General features: G+C 37.0%; 1 protein-coding gene across 4 annotated transcripts in view; it reads right to left on the bottom strand.

Annotated features, from left to right (window-relative positions):
• The window catches only part of NRAP (nebulin related anchoring protein), a 53065-nt gene that overhangs the window by 36772 nt on the left and 3762 nt on the right, over positions 1-12531 (bottom strand). For all 4 annotated transcript variants that reach the window (XM_074590865.1, XM_074590867.1, XM_074590868.1 and 1 more), the window contains exons 4-12: positions 11470-11574; positions 10832-10936; positions 10061-10168; positions 9108-9212; positions 8466-8573; positions 6807-6911; positions 3975-4079; positions 1895-2011; positions 25-129 (exon numbers count right to left, since the gene is read on the bottom strand). In XM_074590865.1, coding sequence (XP_074446966.1) covers positions 25-129; positions 1895-2011; positions 3975-4079; positions 6807-6911; positions 8466-8573; positions 9108-9212; positions 10061-10168; positions 10832-10936; positions 11470-11574 — 963 coding nt within the window. The remainder of the gene's footprint in view (positions 1-24; positions 130-1894; positions 2012-3974; positions 4080-6806; positions 6912-8465; positions 8574-9107; positions 9213-10060; positions 10169-10831; positions 10937-11469; positions 11575-12531) is intronic.

Genomic DNA, 12531 nt, shown 5'->3' on the forward strand with positions numbered 1-12531 from the left:
ACAAACAACGTACTGAAAACTTACATCACTGGTGAATTTTGAGATCTTGCTCACATTCTTGAATTGCGGAGTATCACAGTAGTTCATGCTATAGCCTCTGTTGTTTCCAAGATCCTTCTTGTACTCCACCTTTGTGATAAAAATGCACAAGTGAAAAATATGGTAAAACCTTAACCTTCTCTGCCAAGTTCTCCCACACACTTTTTATTAGCCAGACCCACTGTTCAGAGAGTTTGATACATGGTTTTCATCAGATGGCATATGATGAAAATTAATATGAAGATGATTTTCATGTACTCAGTTCTCATTTTTTAGGCAAAAGAAACGCAATCAATTTCATCCATACAGACCTGAGCAAAATGCATGAGACAGTGCCATGGGGGAAATTATTAACAAAAACAAGGATCTACGAAGGCATTTTAAGGTGAGCGTGAAGCAAATGAAAGCAGAAAAAGCAACAGGTGTTTTTCAGCAGGAATGACTGAACAGGGGGAAGTTTACCAGTAGAATTCTTCAGAGTAAGTTTAAATACAGAATTGGTTTAATATTTCCATTAAGTACTTTTGCTCTGAAGTAGGAATGTTGGGGCTGATATTTAAAGGGGTAATAGAAATGGGACTAAATTCAGCAATGTAGGGGTTAATATATGTGGGGAGTAGTCATCAGAATTTCAGCTATAAGAGCTCATCACCTGGAAAAGCTAAGAAAGAGAAAACTGTCCGTATGTAGGCTGACCACAATAAGATGCTGAGATGCCAAAGTAACGCAGCCATGAAAAAGGTGAATGCAGTCCAAGCCAGAAGCAAGAGGAGACCTTTGAGCAGGCACGGGGAAGTGTGCGTGCTATGTACCAGGTTCCAGCAAGACCTCATCAAGAACTTATGTACTCTTACACTTATTCCTGTTTAAGGAACATGCACTCAGCCTGTAACAGCTGCAGTGAAAGACTGTGAGAGATGAGAGGAATTTGGCTTGCTTAGTCTAGGTAAACAAAGGCAGAGAAAATGATAGCCATTTGTAAACATCTCAGAAACATAATCGTGCAGGGAGAAGAACTTTTTAAACTTAAGGGCAATGTTGGCACAAAACACAATAGTAATAAAGTGGACAGGAATACATGTAGGGTAGAAATTAGAAGAGGAGGATTAAGATACTGTGCTGAAACAGCGGGAGCCAGGAATCACTCGCCCAGGAGGCCCCTTCCAGTCCGACTTCCAGGGGTTTTTCATTATTGAAGGTTTTATACTTTGACATCTCAAGAGTATAAGTTTTTAAACTGCCATGGGGAAGCTCTAGAAACTCACATTTATTAATAGCTTTATAACTGATGTGACACTATAAATAAATTAATAATTCAGAATCTACTGAGAATTCCCTAGCAATCTTCCCTTGCCAAGCAGAAGAAGAATGCATTATCAGTAACTCACAGTCTTTCACGTGATGGAAGAAAACAGAAACCTGCATTAACAGAACGGTACTAATTTTGGCTCTGTTGGTGTTATATTTTAACTATCAGTAGAACCTTCTTTGAAACACTCTAATGTACACACCCAAGTCATCCTAAAGCATTTATGATTATAACTTCACAGCACATCAACAGCACAATTCAGGGTCATTTTTTTAAATTTCTATTCTTCATGTGTCCAGAAGTAGAATTCCTCTACTAGGGTTAATTTCCCATACTTTCGTGCAGATCACTGGAAGTGCCAGACAACAGCACCTGAAGATCTGCTCTTGCACCTTTCTCTCCAGTTACTGTGCTACACACAGATCATTTTTGTTACATAGGGGGCAATAAGAACACCAGCTTTTTATATCTGTAGTCCTTACCCATCAGACAAACGTTTGTATGAGCTGCTCTCAAACTTGTTCACAGATTGATTCAACCCCTTACCTCACTGACAAGCTTGTTAACGCTTTGTGCTTGTTTAAGGACTAAGTTGTCTTCAGCTGTTAGGGAGTGAAAGTGAGCTGCACCTTTCATCTTGGAAAGATCTTTCTTGTATTTTATCTGAAAAGAAGTAGGAAAAATTATAAAATAGATGTCTACATTTTCACCATTGCTATTTAGACTGGCTTCATGAGTAGGGTTAGGGTTTTTCCTATTCTTGTTTGATAAGCAAATAAAACTTGCTAAATTGAAACACTGCAAGTTGTTACTTCCTGAAAAAAACCACATCTAAAATCACAGCCCTAACAATCCCTGCCAAGCCACTTCACTAGACAGCATTTTTTTTTAAATTCATTTTTTACATAGATTGAACAGCACTGGTTGTTGATTGTAGCCTGAATAGATAACTAGCAGATTCTTGGCTAGTGACTGGTTGGAACTTGTGTGCTCTTCTATTATTGAAGTAAATTCTCAGCACTTTAATTTTAAACTTCCAGTCAGAGAATTAAAGATAGTCAACAAGTGCTCTGCGAACTTTTCCTTTTGTAGAAACCAGCTTTTTGAGAAAGCTATATCTTTTTGCATTTATAATGTTTTAAGGCAATTCTATTTCTCTACCAAATTAATATTGAAATAAGGGATCTGTTAATTTAATTTAAACATCTTTTTTGTGTCTAAAACATGTGTTTAAAACATTGAGCTACGATGGGTGAAGAGACATAATACCTATATTGGCCTTTTGCCAAACTTTGTCCAGAAAAAAATTCCATTGGGAATATATTTCAATATTTATTGCATACAAGGAGATACTTATATTCTTCATTTCCTGTTACTGCTTTAAAAATTCAGATTCGTAATCTAAAAAGAAACAAATTATTTGAAGTGTGCAAGAAGTGAAAAGTGGTTTTTACTTTATTTTCCAAGTCTGCACACAGTTTCTCAGGCCTTAAAGATATGAAGCAGCTTGATATATAATCATAGAATGGTTAGAGTTGGAAGGGACCTTGAAGATCATAAGTGCCCTAGTGTCTTAAGGTTACTGCCACGAAACAGCACTTTTCCTCGCTCCAGGTATTACAAATTAATAAAGAAACTGCTGACCTTCAGCATTTTGAAAACCTATGAAACTGCCATGTTTATCTGGAAAGGTTAAATATTTCATGTTTAAGTAGGGGATCACTGAGTTTGTCATCAAAATAAGGACTGACCACAGAAGATTTCAAGTTTTTGTATTCTCTCAGTCACAAGCTCAAGCTACAGAGTATGACTGATCCGTTCACTCTAGTTTACTGCTAGTGTCTAGTCCAGGCTGGTACAAGCTGAAAGACTCAACCATCTGTTAGCTCCTCAGGAAACAGACTGAGCCCATCAGCTCACACAGCCCCATGGGGGACAGGTGTCCACACTACAAAGGTTGTCACTCACAGGAACCCATCATAGCAGCCACAGGGTAGTGACCTACAGACTGACCCATTTTTTGTCACTACTAGAAACAGTCTCCTCAAACAGGACTCAGGCTCTTTAATCAATGGGCCGCATACAAGAATCACACATCACCACTTCTTTTGCCAATTCTTTACCTTACCACCCAAAACTTAAAAACCCCAGCCTAGAAATAAGCTCAGTCTTGTGAAGTGACAGTGTTGTACACTATGGAATCTTTTCCTCCATATCACTTGCTTTGCGCTAGAGGCATGATACATCAAAATATCAAAACCAGTTCAGCTCATTCATCCTCCATTTATTCACTACTGGGAATACCACAGTGGTCCACAGGATGATTAAGGCAGTTGAAGGTTTCATTAATAATACAGGTGCAGATTTGCCAGGAGGGTTAACCTAACAGTAGGGATCCCCATTAGTTGCTACATCCATCTCCTCCCTCATGCAAGTTGGAGCTGTGTCCCCTTCTATTAATGGATATTATTAATCCCCTGAGCCATCCAGTTCCCAGCAATGCAGTGAAATGTCATTGTTGTTTACTTCTCGAGTGTAATTTTAGCATTCTCCTCCCAGGCACTGCTCTGACAAACTGCTGTTTTTAATTGTTTATGAATTGTATTGATTCAGGTTTCATACTTACATCACTTGCCAATTCATTTGCTTTCTTGGCATTTTGATAAGCTGGAGTGATCATAGCAGGAAAGCTTCCTTTCCCTCTGCGTTCTTCATACTCATCCATATAATCCTGAAGAAAATTCAGAGTGTTTACTCATCATAAATGAGCAGGTGGGGCTTTCGGTGATTTCACAAAGCCCCATAGTCCTTGTTAGTAGGAAAGTTCATTACTTCACTTTATTCCTTTTTTATGAAAAAGAAAATAAAATGACCAACTCTAAGAATAAAACCACCCATTAAATTTATTGTGCCTGTAAAATTACTTTTGTTGCATTGCAAGAGAAATTTAGGTAGCAACTAGCCGTGGTCAAGATAGCATCCAAGTATACAGTGATATACATCCTTCTAACCTCACTTCAGCTCTTACAGATATGATATCTGCTAGTCCCTCTATGTGTCAATATATGTTTCCCTGGATAGCTATAAAAGAATCTAATGGTTTGGGCAGCCAGGAGATTTGCTTAAACTTTCCAAGTTTAGTGTACGGTTGACCTTCCTTTGTAATGTGACAGAAGTCTCTTGATCTTTCCATGGCCATTTCTCACATCATAACTGACCAAAAATAATATTTCTCTAGTGTAGTGATATATTTTGAAGAGGGATTCATAAATATCTAGATATTTCTGCCTCATGAAAGTGGTAAACCCCTTAGGGAACAAAATCACAAAACGCCATTTGCTTGATTTAAAAAAAAACAATTGTTGCAGGATTAATACTGTTAAGTCTATCTATAAATAAGTTTACATGTAAATGTTTGACAATTTGAAAAGCCTTTTGATAATTTAATAACAAAACACTGGACTACATCAAAGTTTTCTATGGCAAGATCTGGGGAGAACAGGGTAAGTACACACAAGTAAGATACAGCGTAATGTGTCTTCTCTGTAATATTTTGTAAATCCTTTGTAGTAAAGAGCCAATTTAAGCGAAAAAAGAATGTGTAGCATGTCAAGAATGTCATGGAGAGCACAGATAGAAAGGACTATAAATATTTGGGGTATCTCTTGTGACTTCTCAATGCAAAACAATCCATTGCATGTCATTTTGTGCACCATCAATGTCACATGATAAGATAGGTCATATCATAAATTTGTGAACCATATAATGTAATTATAGTTATAGCATCTAAATTATTCTATAAACAGGCGCAGAAAATAAAAAAATATCCTTGACTAATCAGCTGAGTTATTTTTTTAAAATGCCATTGGTGAGTTTGTCTTCTTCAGACTAACTTGCCATTTTCTTTTTCTTACAGTATTTTCAAATTTTCTTACAGTATTTTCAAAGTTTTGGAAAATAAATTTTAGCCACTTCTAAGTTTTTTTTTTTAAATATGAACAAAACAGGTGTTCAGCACACAGGAATTTTACAGTAAGATTCCTTAAATTGTCTCATGTTATATATAGATCTGTATGATGTACCCTCATGATCTCAACAGTTATAAAACTAATCCCTTTACCCATGTTAAGTCACTCATGCTTCACTCAGAGAGATCCACTAATTTCAGTGCCTCTATTTTATTTGAATAAAAATATCGGAATACAATCTATGAAGATTAAAACTCAAATTAAATTTGAAGTCTGTGACTGAAGTTTCAAAGATACTTTCAAAGAAAAAAACCTTAAATTAATTCTAAAGATAGCAGTAATTGAAATGCTTGAATGCAGTGCTTGAAATGAAATGCTTGAAAACGCAATTAGTGCTTTTTCAAATTCATTTTATTTGTTTATTCTTACTAAAACTTGCAGTAGCTCAAAAGACAGAAACTAATTGAAGGCTTCAATGCTACATATTCTAAACTCATATTATTCAAGGATGGTTTGCTTTTCACATATTAGAAGATGTAGGTTTGGACAGAAGAAGTGAAGAAAAATAAAACTCCCAAGTGTCTTAGGACAATACATTCCCTGTTCCTTCATTTCTCCAAAATATATGGATCTCATGAGGAGCTAGGATGAAAAACCAAAGACTAACCATACAGATTTTTTTATACAAAAACACTATTCAATTCCTTTCAAATTCCCTTTAGCTGTATTCAGTTCTATTTAACTGTACTATTTCCCTAACTTAACTGGAATAGAACTTTGGATGCATTTTGGGAGACCATAAAAAAAAAATTGCATTCCCTTAAAAATGAAATAAAAGCAAAATTAATGACACAGACCAAAACAGAACTAAAGCCTACTTGGTTCCACGAATGCAGAACTACAACATGTCTAGCCTACAATACCACTTTTGCAGAAAAGCTGAAATCTAAGAGATTGTGTATGATCTTCAGTGCCATTTGCACGTATTTAGAGATGCAAAGCTTCTAAGATTTCTAAAAATACTGGCAGGGAAAAGACGCTTAACTACCTATTAACTTTCTACCATTTCACAGCCCTTTTACTTTTTCACCTAACTGAATTTATATTTTATTTCTCATGGAATGGGAAAGTTTTCACAAGTAAACTCATTTCAGTCTGACACATAACACCACCACAATAGACATGTATAGTCCATACATGCACACAGATAAAATTTGCCAGGGTAAGGCTTACCTTTTGGAATGATCCTACCATAAGGATCAAGCAGTGACAATGCATGAACCTTATAGTCTCATCTTGTAAGTGCCAATACAGAACACATTACACATTCAGGGCATGGTGCTGTTGCACACCATCTTTTCCTTTGAAACCTTGCTTTCTTATACAGGAAAGCAAAGTGAAAATAGGTTCCACTGCAGTTTCTAAAGTCTTGACCAATCAGCCATATTAATAATCAACATCAGCATGGCTATCTCTCGGATGTTGCATACCTGGCCACATTGATCTACATTTTCTCTTGCAAAAGTAACATCTGTTCCAGCTGTATGGCTTGCTTTTCCCTTGATCTCTTTTTCATATCTTTGATGATACTTTACCTAACAGGAAAAAAAGAAAAGGAGAAGAATCATCTGGATGAGTTTAGTCTGGTACACAGATGCTGCATAATAAATAACAATCAACGACACGTACATGTTGACAATAAAAGATTCTCAAAATTCCCATTGCCACCAATATATAGAAGTCCAATATACCACTTGGAGATATAAAAACAAAAAGAGTGTTGTACTTTTTAGGAATGCACTAGGAACATGGGACTCGCCATTTCAACCCAGACCCAGTTTGTCTGGGTTGCCTGTTCCCTGCTTGTCAGTGGCTAATCCCTCATGCTCCAGCAGGTTAAAAAAATAGAACTGATTGTAATGTAAATTCAGGGTTACCACAGCGCACTTTTTTTACCACAGGGTCATCTGAACACCATTAATAAATGGGCTTGTTTCTGAAAGACGCTGATCTCCTCAATGATCAAGGGAATTTTAGGCAATCAACCTCTAAGTTTAGACAAAGATTTGCACTACCTTTGCTAAGTCAAAATAGCACCTATAACCTGATACTGCCCTTTAATCACCATGTGTGTTAGCTGACATAAATGAAGGGTTTTCCACAGATCAAAGGCAAACAAAAACATTCAAATGTTTTACAGTCAGTTGCTTCTGCCTTCAAAATTACAGATCTCTTCTTATTTTCCTCAGTGACTCTTAATAACATTTTAAATTCACTTCCATTGAGTTAGCACAATATGTTATCTTCTCCAACAAAAAGAGCTTTCCTTTCAGTCTCCAGTGACAAAACACAATTAACTGTACATTTTGAAGCAATACCGATATCCTTTTACAATGCATTTTAAACAACAGAGGGGTGTTGTGGTTTTGCTATGTTTGGAGAGAGAAAGCAAACCAATAAAGATCAGTACACCAAGGAGTTAAAAAACGCCACAACAGTAAGGAGAGGAAAATGAATGGAATAGAAAGCTGTATTTATGAATCTATACCTACGTCAAACGTATGCACGTATTTATATCTGTGTGTATATACTTTATATATACAATTGCTATTCAAGAAGCTAATTTCTTGCATAAATAAAAGCCTTATCCTGCAACAGCACAAAAGAAGGAATAGGAGAATGAACTGCAGGGACCCACTGGGAGCATGGAAATTCACGGCAAAGCAGAGCTCTGCAAACACAGTCCTCCCCTGATACAAAGTCACCCAGAAATATTGTGTAAATTAGAGTTGCACTTCTGCCCATCTAACTCATATTGGGTTGGGCAGAATGAAATCAAAGACCTCCAGCTGACTCCTTATTGTCTTTCTTCTCGGTTGTATGCAACAGGAGGCTGGGTAAAGGGGACACTTTTGCCCACAAAAATCCACAGTGTTGATTCACAAATAAAATGTCTTATTTTCTCCTTGTGCATAAACCTCAACTTTGGCCCTGCAAAGGACAATCACTTGAAAATCTGTTTATGAAGTCTACTGCTAGCATAACTCCACAGTGCTCATGGAATTTCTGCCAGTAAACATTTTAATCCAAAATTTGTGGAGGAATTTATTCTTTTCTTCCCAAAAACAGACTTTGCTTTGGACACTTACATCACTGGCTAATTCATTCGCTCTCTTGGCTATTTGATAAGCTGGAGTGATCATAGCTGGAAAGCTGCCTTTCCCTTTCTGTTCTTCAAAGTCTTCTGTGTATTTCAACTGTAAAAGTCCAAGACAGTTCAGGATTAATCAGATTAAATGTATCTTGATTGCACACATGATCGATTCTTAAATTTGCAAAGTCAGGTGTTTGATGACTGTCATCTGCCAAACGGAAGATGAACTATGAAGTCTGAATCTTTACAACGTAGTCTTTAACTACATCGCTTACCTTCTGTAGGACCTCTGTGCCTCGTTCAGGGTATAGGATGGATCACAGTTTTTTAAAGAAAATAATAAAGCTGTCTGCAAGAATTTGTATTAGTGTCAGGCAGCTTCTTTACTTTGCATGGCACCCAGTTGCTGGGTATAGAACAGACTAGTTCTCTGCCTTCAGTTCTGACAGCCAGCTAGTCCCTAAAATAGCCTAGAACTGAATATTGTCTTTATAACTGGAAGTATTAAATACTTGATGGTAAAATGAGTCTGCCTTTAAAATATTAATTTTTTACTTTTCTTTGTGTTCATATTTCTAAGTGAAGTAAGAGTCACTTGCAGAGTCAAAAACAGGTCAACTTATTTTGTTTCACTTACGTCACTTGAAAGCTGTGCTCCAGCCTTTGCGTGAAGTATATCTGGAGTGTCTACAACGGAGGTGAACTTCGAAACTCTCTCTTCATGTCCCCGCTTATATTCTACCTGAGGGAGAAAACGTATAAAATAAATATTATGAGCAATGAGCAGCTAATATGCATTTTCTTTCAGAAGGCTTCAAGAGAAAATGAGCAACAGCAGTCATGACACTCCCCACCGTACAGTCAAGCTATTAGTATATTTAAGGCCCAATTTCCTTAAAGTGAATGCCAGAAGCAGATAGAAAGGGACCCAAATAATCAAATTTCCAAATTATACTAGATTTATGTGAGCCATACATTTGATTAAAATAGTCATTAACGGCCCAAAACACTAAGATCATACTGCAATGACAATGCAGACAGTGTATGCAGAAAACAATGCAATACTTTGAAATAATTTCTACAGGATTTTATCTTTTTCAGTTGAATTGTTATTTTTATAAATAAGCAATTTTCTGTGCATATATTTAAAGTAGCTTGTATATTAATTAAATTCAATATTACAGTATTTTTATTTAATATTATGGTATTTAACTTCAAATAATAAGGAAAGCAAAAAACATCAGATGTAAATAAATAGATTAATAAAGGCATAAAGTGAAAATAAAGGTAATGAAGTAAATAAAAATTTCAGGGTGATTCACAATCTCTTTCAGCTTGTGCTACATTACAGAAAAAGTTGTGACATCTTTCAGGAAATATCTATATTGCCATTTATCCTATATTATTGTCTTCCCAGGCCAAGTAGTTTGTTAACCCTGCTTCCTGCATCATGTTAAAGTTTGCTCACTTCGTAGAATTAACAGTACAACAAATATCCATCATAGAACATACTGTCTGAAGTGAATGGCCTAAACACAGGATTCTCCAAATTCAGAAGTCTAACATACAATTAAAAAAACTGTGACTTACGTTACTGCTTAGTTGGGTGGCTCTCTTAGCAACCTGATAACCTGGAGTGATCATAGCAGGAAAGCTGCCTTTGCCTCTCCGCGGCTCATATTCTTCTGTATATTGAAACTAGAAAATTAACATTTTTTGTTTTATTGTTGCAGAAGAACCCACTGTAGTTCAATGTGATTCCTCTTTTAATGCCTGCTTCCTAAAAGTATGTATTACTTTATTTAAAAGTATACAAATTAAGGAACATATACCTTATAAGTTTCTTAGGTAGAAATATTTCCCACATAGAACAGAAAACATTCCCCATTCATATCAATTATCCATTGTTAATTGGCTATGTTGACTGGCTCACTAACCCATTGTATGGGCATAGACAATTAGTCATTATTCAGAAGTGATTTTCATTAGCCATGGAAATACAGTCAATGAAAGGTCTAATCTGTGGAAAATAAGACAGTTTTTCCATTATGACTTCTGCTTGACTGAGGGAAACACCACTGCCTGCTATGTCAGGATATAATCAAGGTCACTCCAGATATCATTGGTCAGTCAGTTCTTCTCAATTACATAAATATATAAATGTGTGATTTCTAGGATGAGCAATAACGTTGTTATGTGACTTTAATCACTTACATGGTTAAATACTGTTATTGACAGAAGTAAACATGTCTGTCTCTCCTTTGGCAACATCACACCAAAGGTTGGCTTTGATGCAGTGGTAAGTCTTCAGAATATGATAGACCATGACAATAAAGCTATTCCAAACATAAGCCCACTTACATCACTCAGAGTCTTCTGTGCCTGTGTTATCCTGACCATCTCGGGATCTGGGATGGTTCCTGAGTACCATGATTTTCCCTCCTCATAGGCAGCATAGTAAGCATTCTACAAAACAAAAATTAAATAAATACCAATCTTCACCAGTGTTTTAATACACAAACAGCTGATATGACAGAAAAAAGGAAACACACACAATGCTGTGGAAGTGAAATTTACTCTCTGCAGACGTACAACACAAGGCCTACACTCCACATATGTTCAGAATTCCAGGGCAGAGCTTGTATAAGAAGAACTGACATGAAGATGTCAGGATCTAGGATGCTAAAGTAAGACTCAAATCATTCCCCCTAGGAATCAGACCACTTGTTGTGAAGCTTCAGTGTCAGTAGACACGTTGAGTATGGCTGTATGTGTAGCAGTCCGAACAGCTAACTGTATAGATACACTCTTCCTTCCTCATCTTCTGATTCTTGCACTCTAAGCTATAAATAAGTTATGCTGCCTTGAAAAGTTCAGCCAAATGAGAAGCAATGGCTTTTTCAGCATTGAAATGCTGTGAGTAAAACCCTAACAATCAGGACTGCCAAGGCCTGTCTTGTGCAGGCTAGTGGCTTGGAGACTTGAGGGATATTTCTTACCTGGGTGGCCAGTTGTTGGGCTTTATAGGCAGCTTCAATTTCTCTGGACCTTACATCCCATTGAAACACTGATTTGAATTGTTCACCCTCTTCTCGATATTTTATCTAAAAAAAAAATTGACTTGGTATTAGTAATTTGTTAGTGCAGAGTAACACACCCCTATCTTAGGGGAAGAACAAGAAGAAGGGAGACAAACAAGGTGAACACAGTCTCTTAGTCCACAGTGATACGGAGTCTGCATGAACTGCAGCAACAGAAGGAGATGAATGCAAGACAAAACGACAAAAACAGTGCAATTCCCACCATAACAAATCCACTTCAGTGCCTGCTAGTTTTGGCTGCACTTTAAACCAGCCTAAAGGAAGGCTACTTCCAAAAACACCTCCACCCCTACTAAGCGACCCTTCTTCTTGTCTATCACACACTGACACCATCAGACAGGCAGCCATGGGGCAAATTAGATCAGGGAATTAGTACGTAGCCTTTGCTGTGTTAGCTTTCAGCTATGTTAGTTCCTTCATCTGCCTCACTGCAAAAATCATCAATAGCAAGACAAGAGCATCAATGTGAGTGCACAGAACTAATTCTCTGGGCAGCAGCACCAACACGAGTCAGTTTAAGATGATTTACTCTAGTCCTAGTGTTTACCTGTGTCTCTCTGTTAGATCTGCAATTACTGCAGACCAGCCTAGTTTTGTGTGCCAACTAATAATTTCACCCTGAAGACATATCTATATATGATATGAATGCAGAAAGCAAGGAATTGTGACAAGCACACCCAATCCACCAAATCTCCACAGCCTGTAAGAAAATACGAACCACCTTCTGAGAGCTTGCAAAACTCTCCGTCTTTTCCTCCTTCTTCCTCTTTAGACCAACGCCACTTACATCCTGCTTATGTACAAAGAGGCAACATAGCCTGTAGCTCTACACAATGCAAAGGCTACATAAGTACTTCCTTCATGCCACCCATTCTTAGCAAAGGAGTTTTCATGGAAGAGAAGTTTGCATTTAGCCCTAAGGTCAAAACTCTAATTCACACCTGGCTTCTACCTAAGATT

This window comes from Larus michahellis, chromosome 6 (genome assembly GCF_964199755.1).
Source record: "Larus michahellis chromosome 6, bLarMic1.1, whole genome shotgun sequence".
NCBI lineage: Eukaryota > Metazoa > Chordata > Aves > Charadriiformes > Laridae > Larus > Larus michahellis.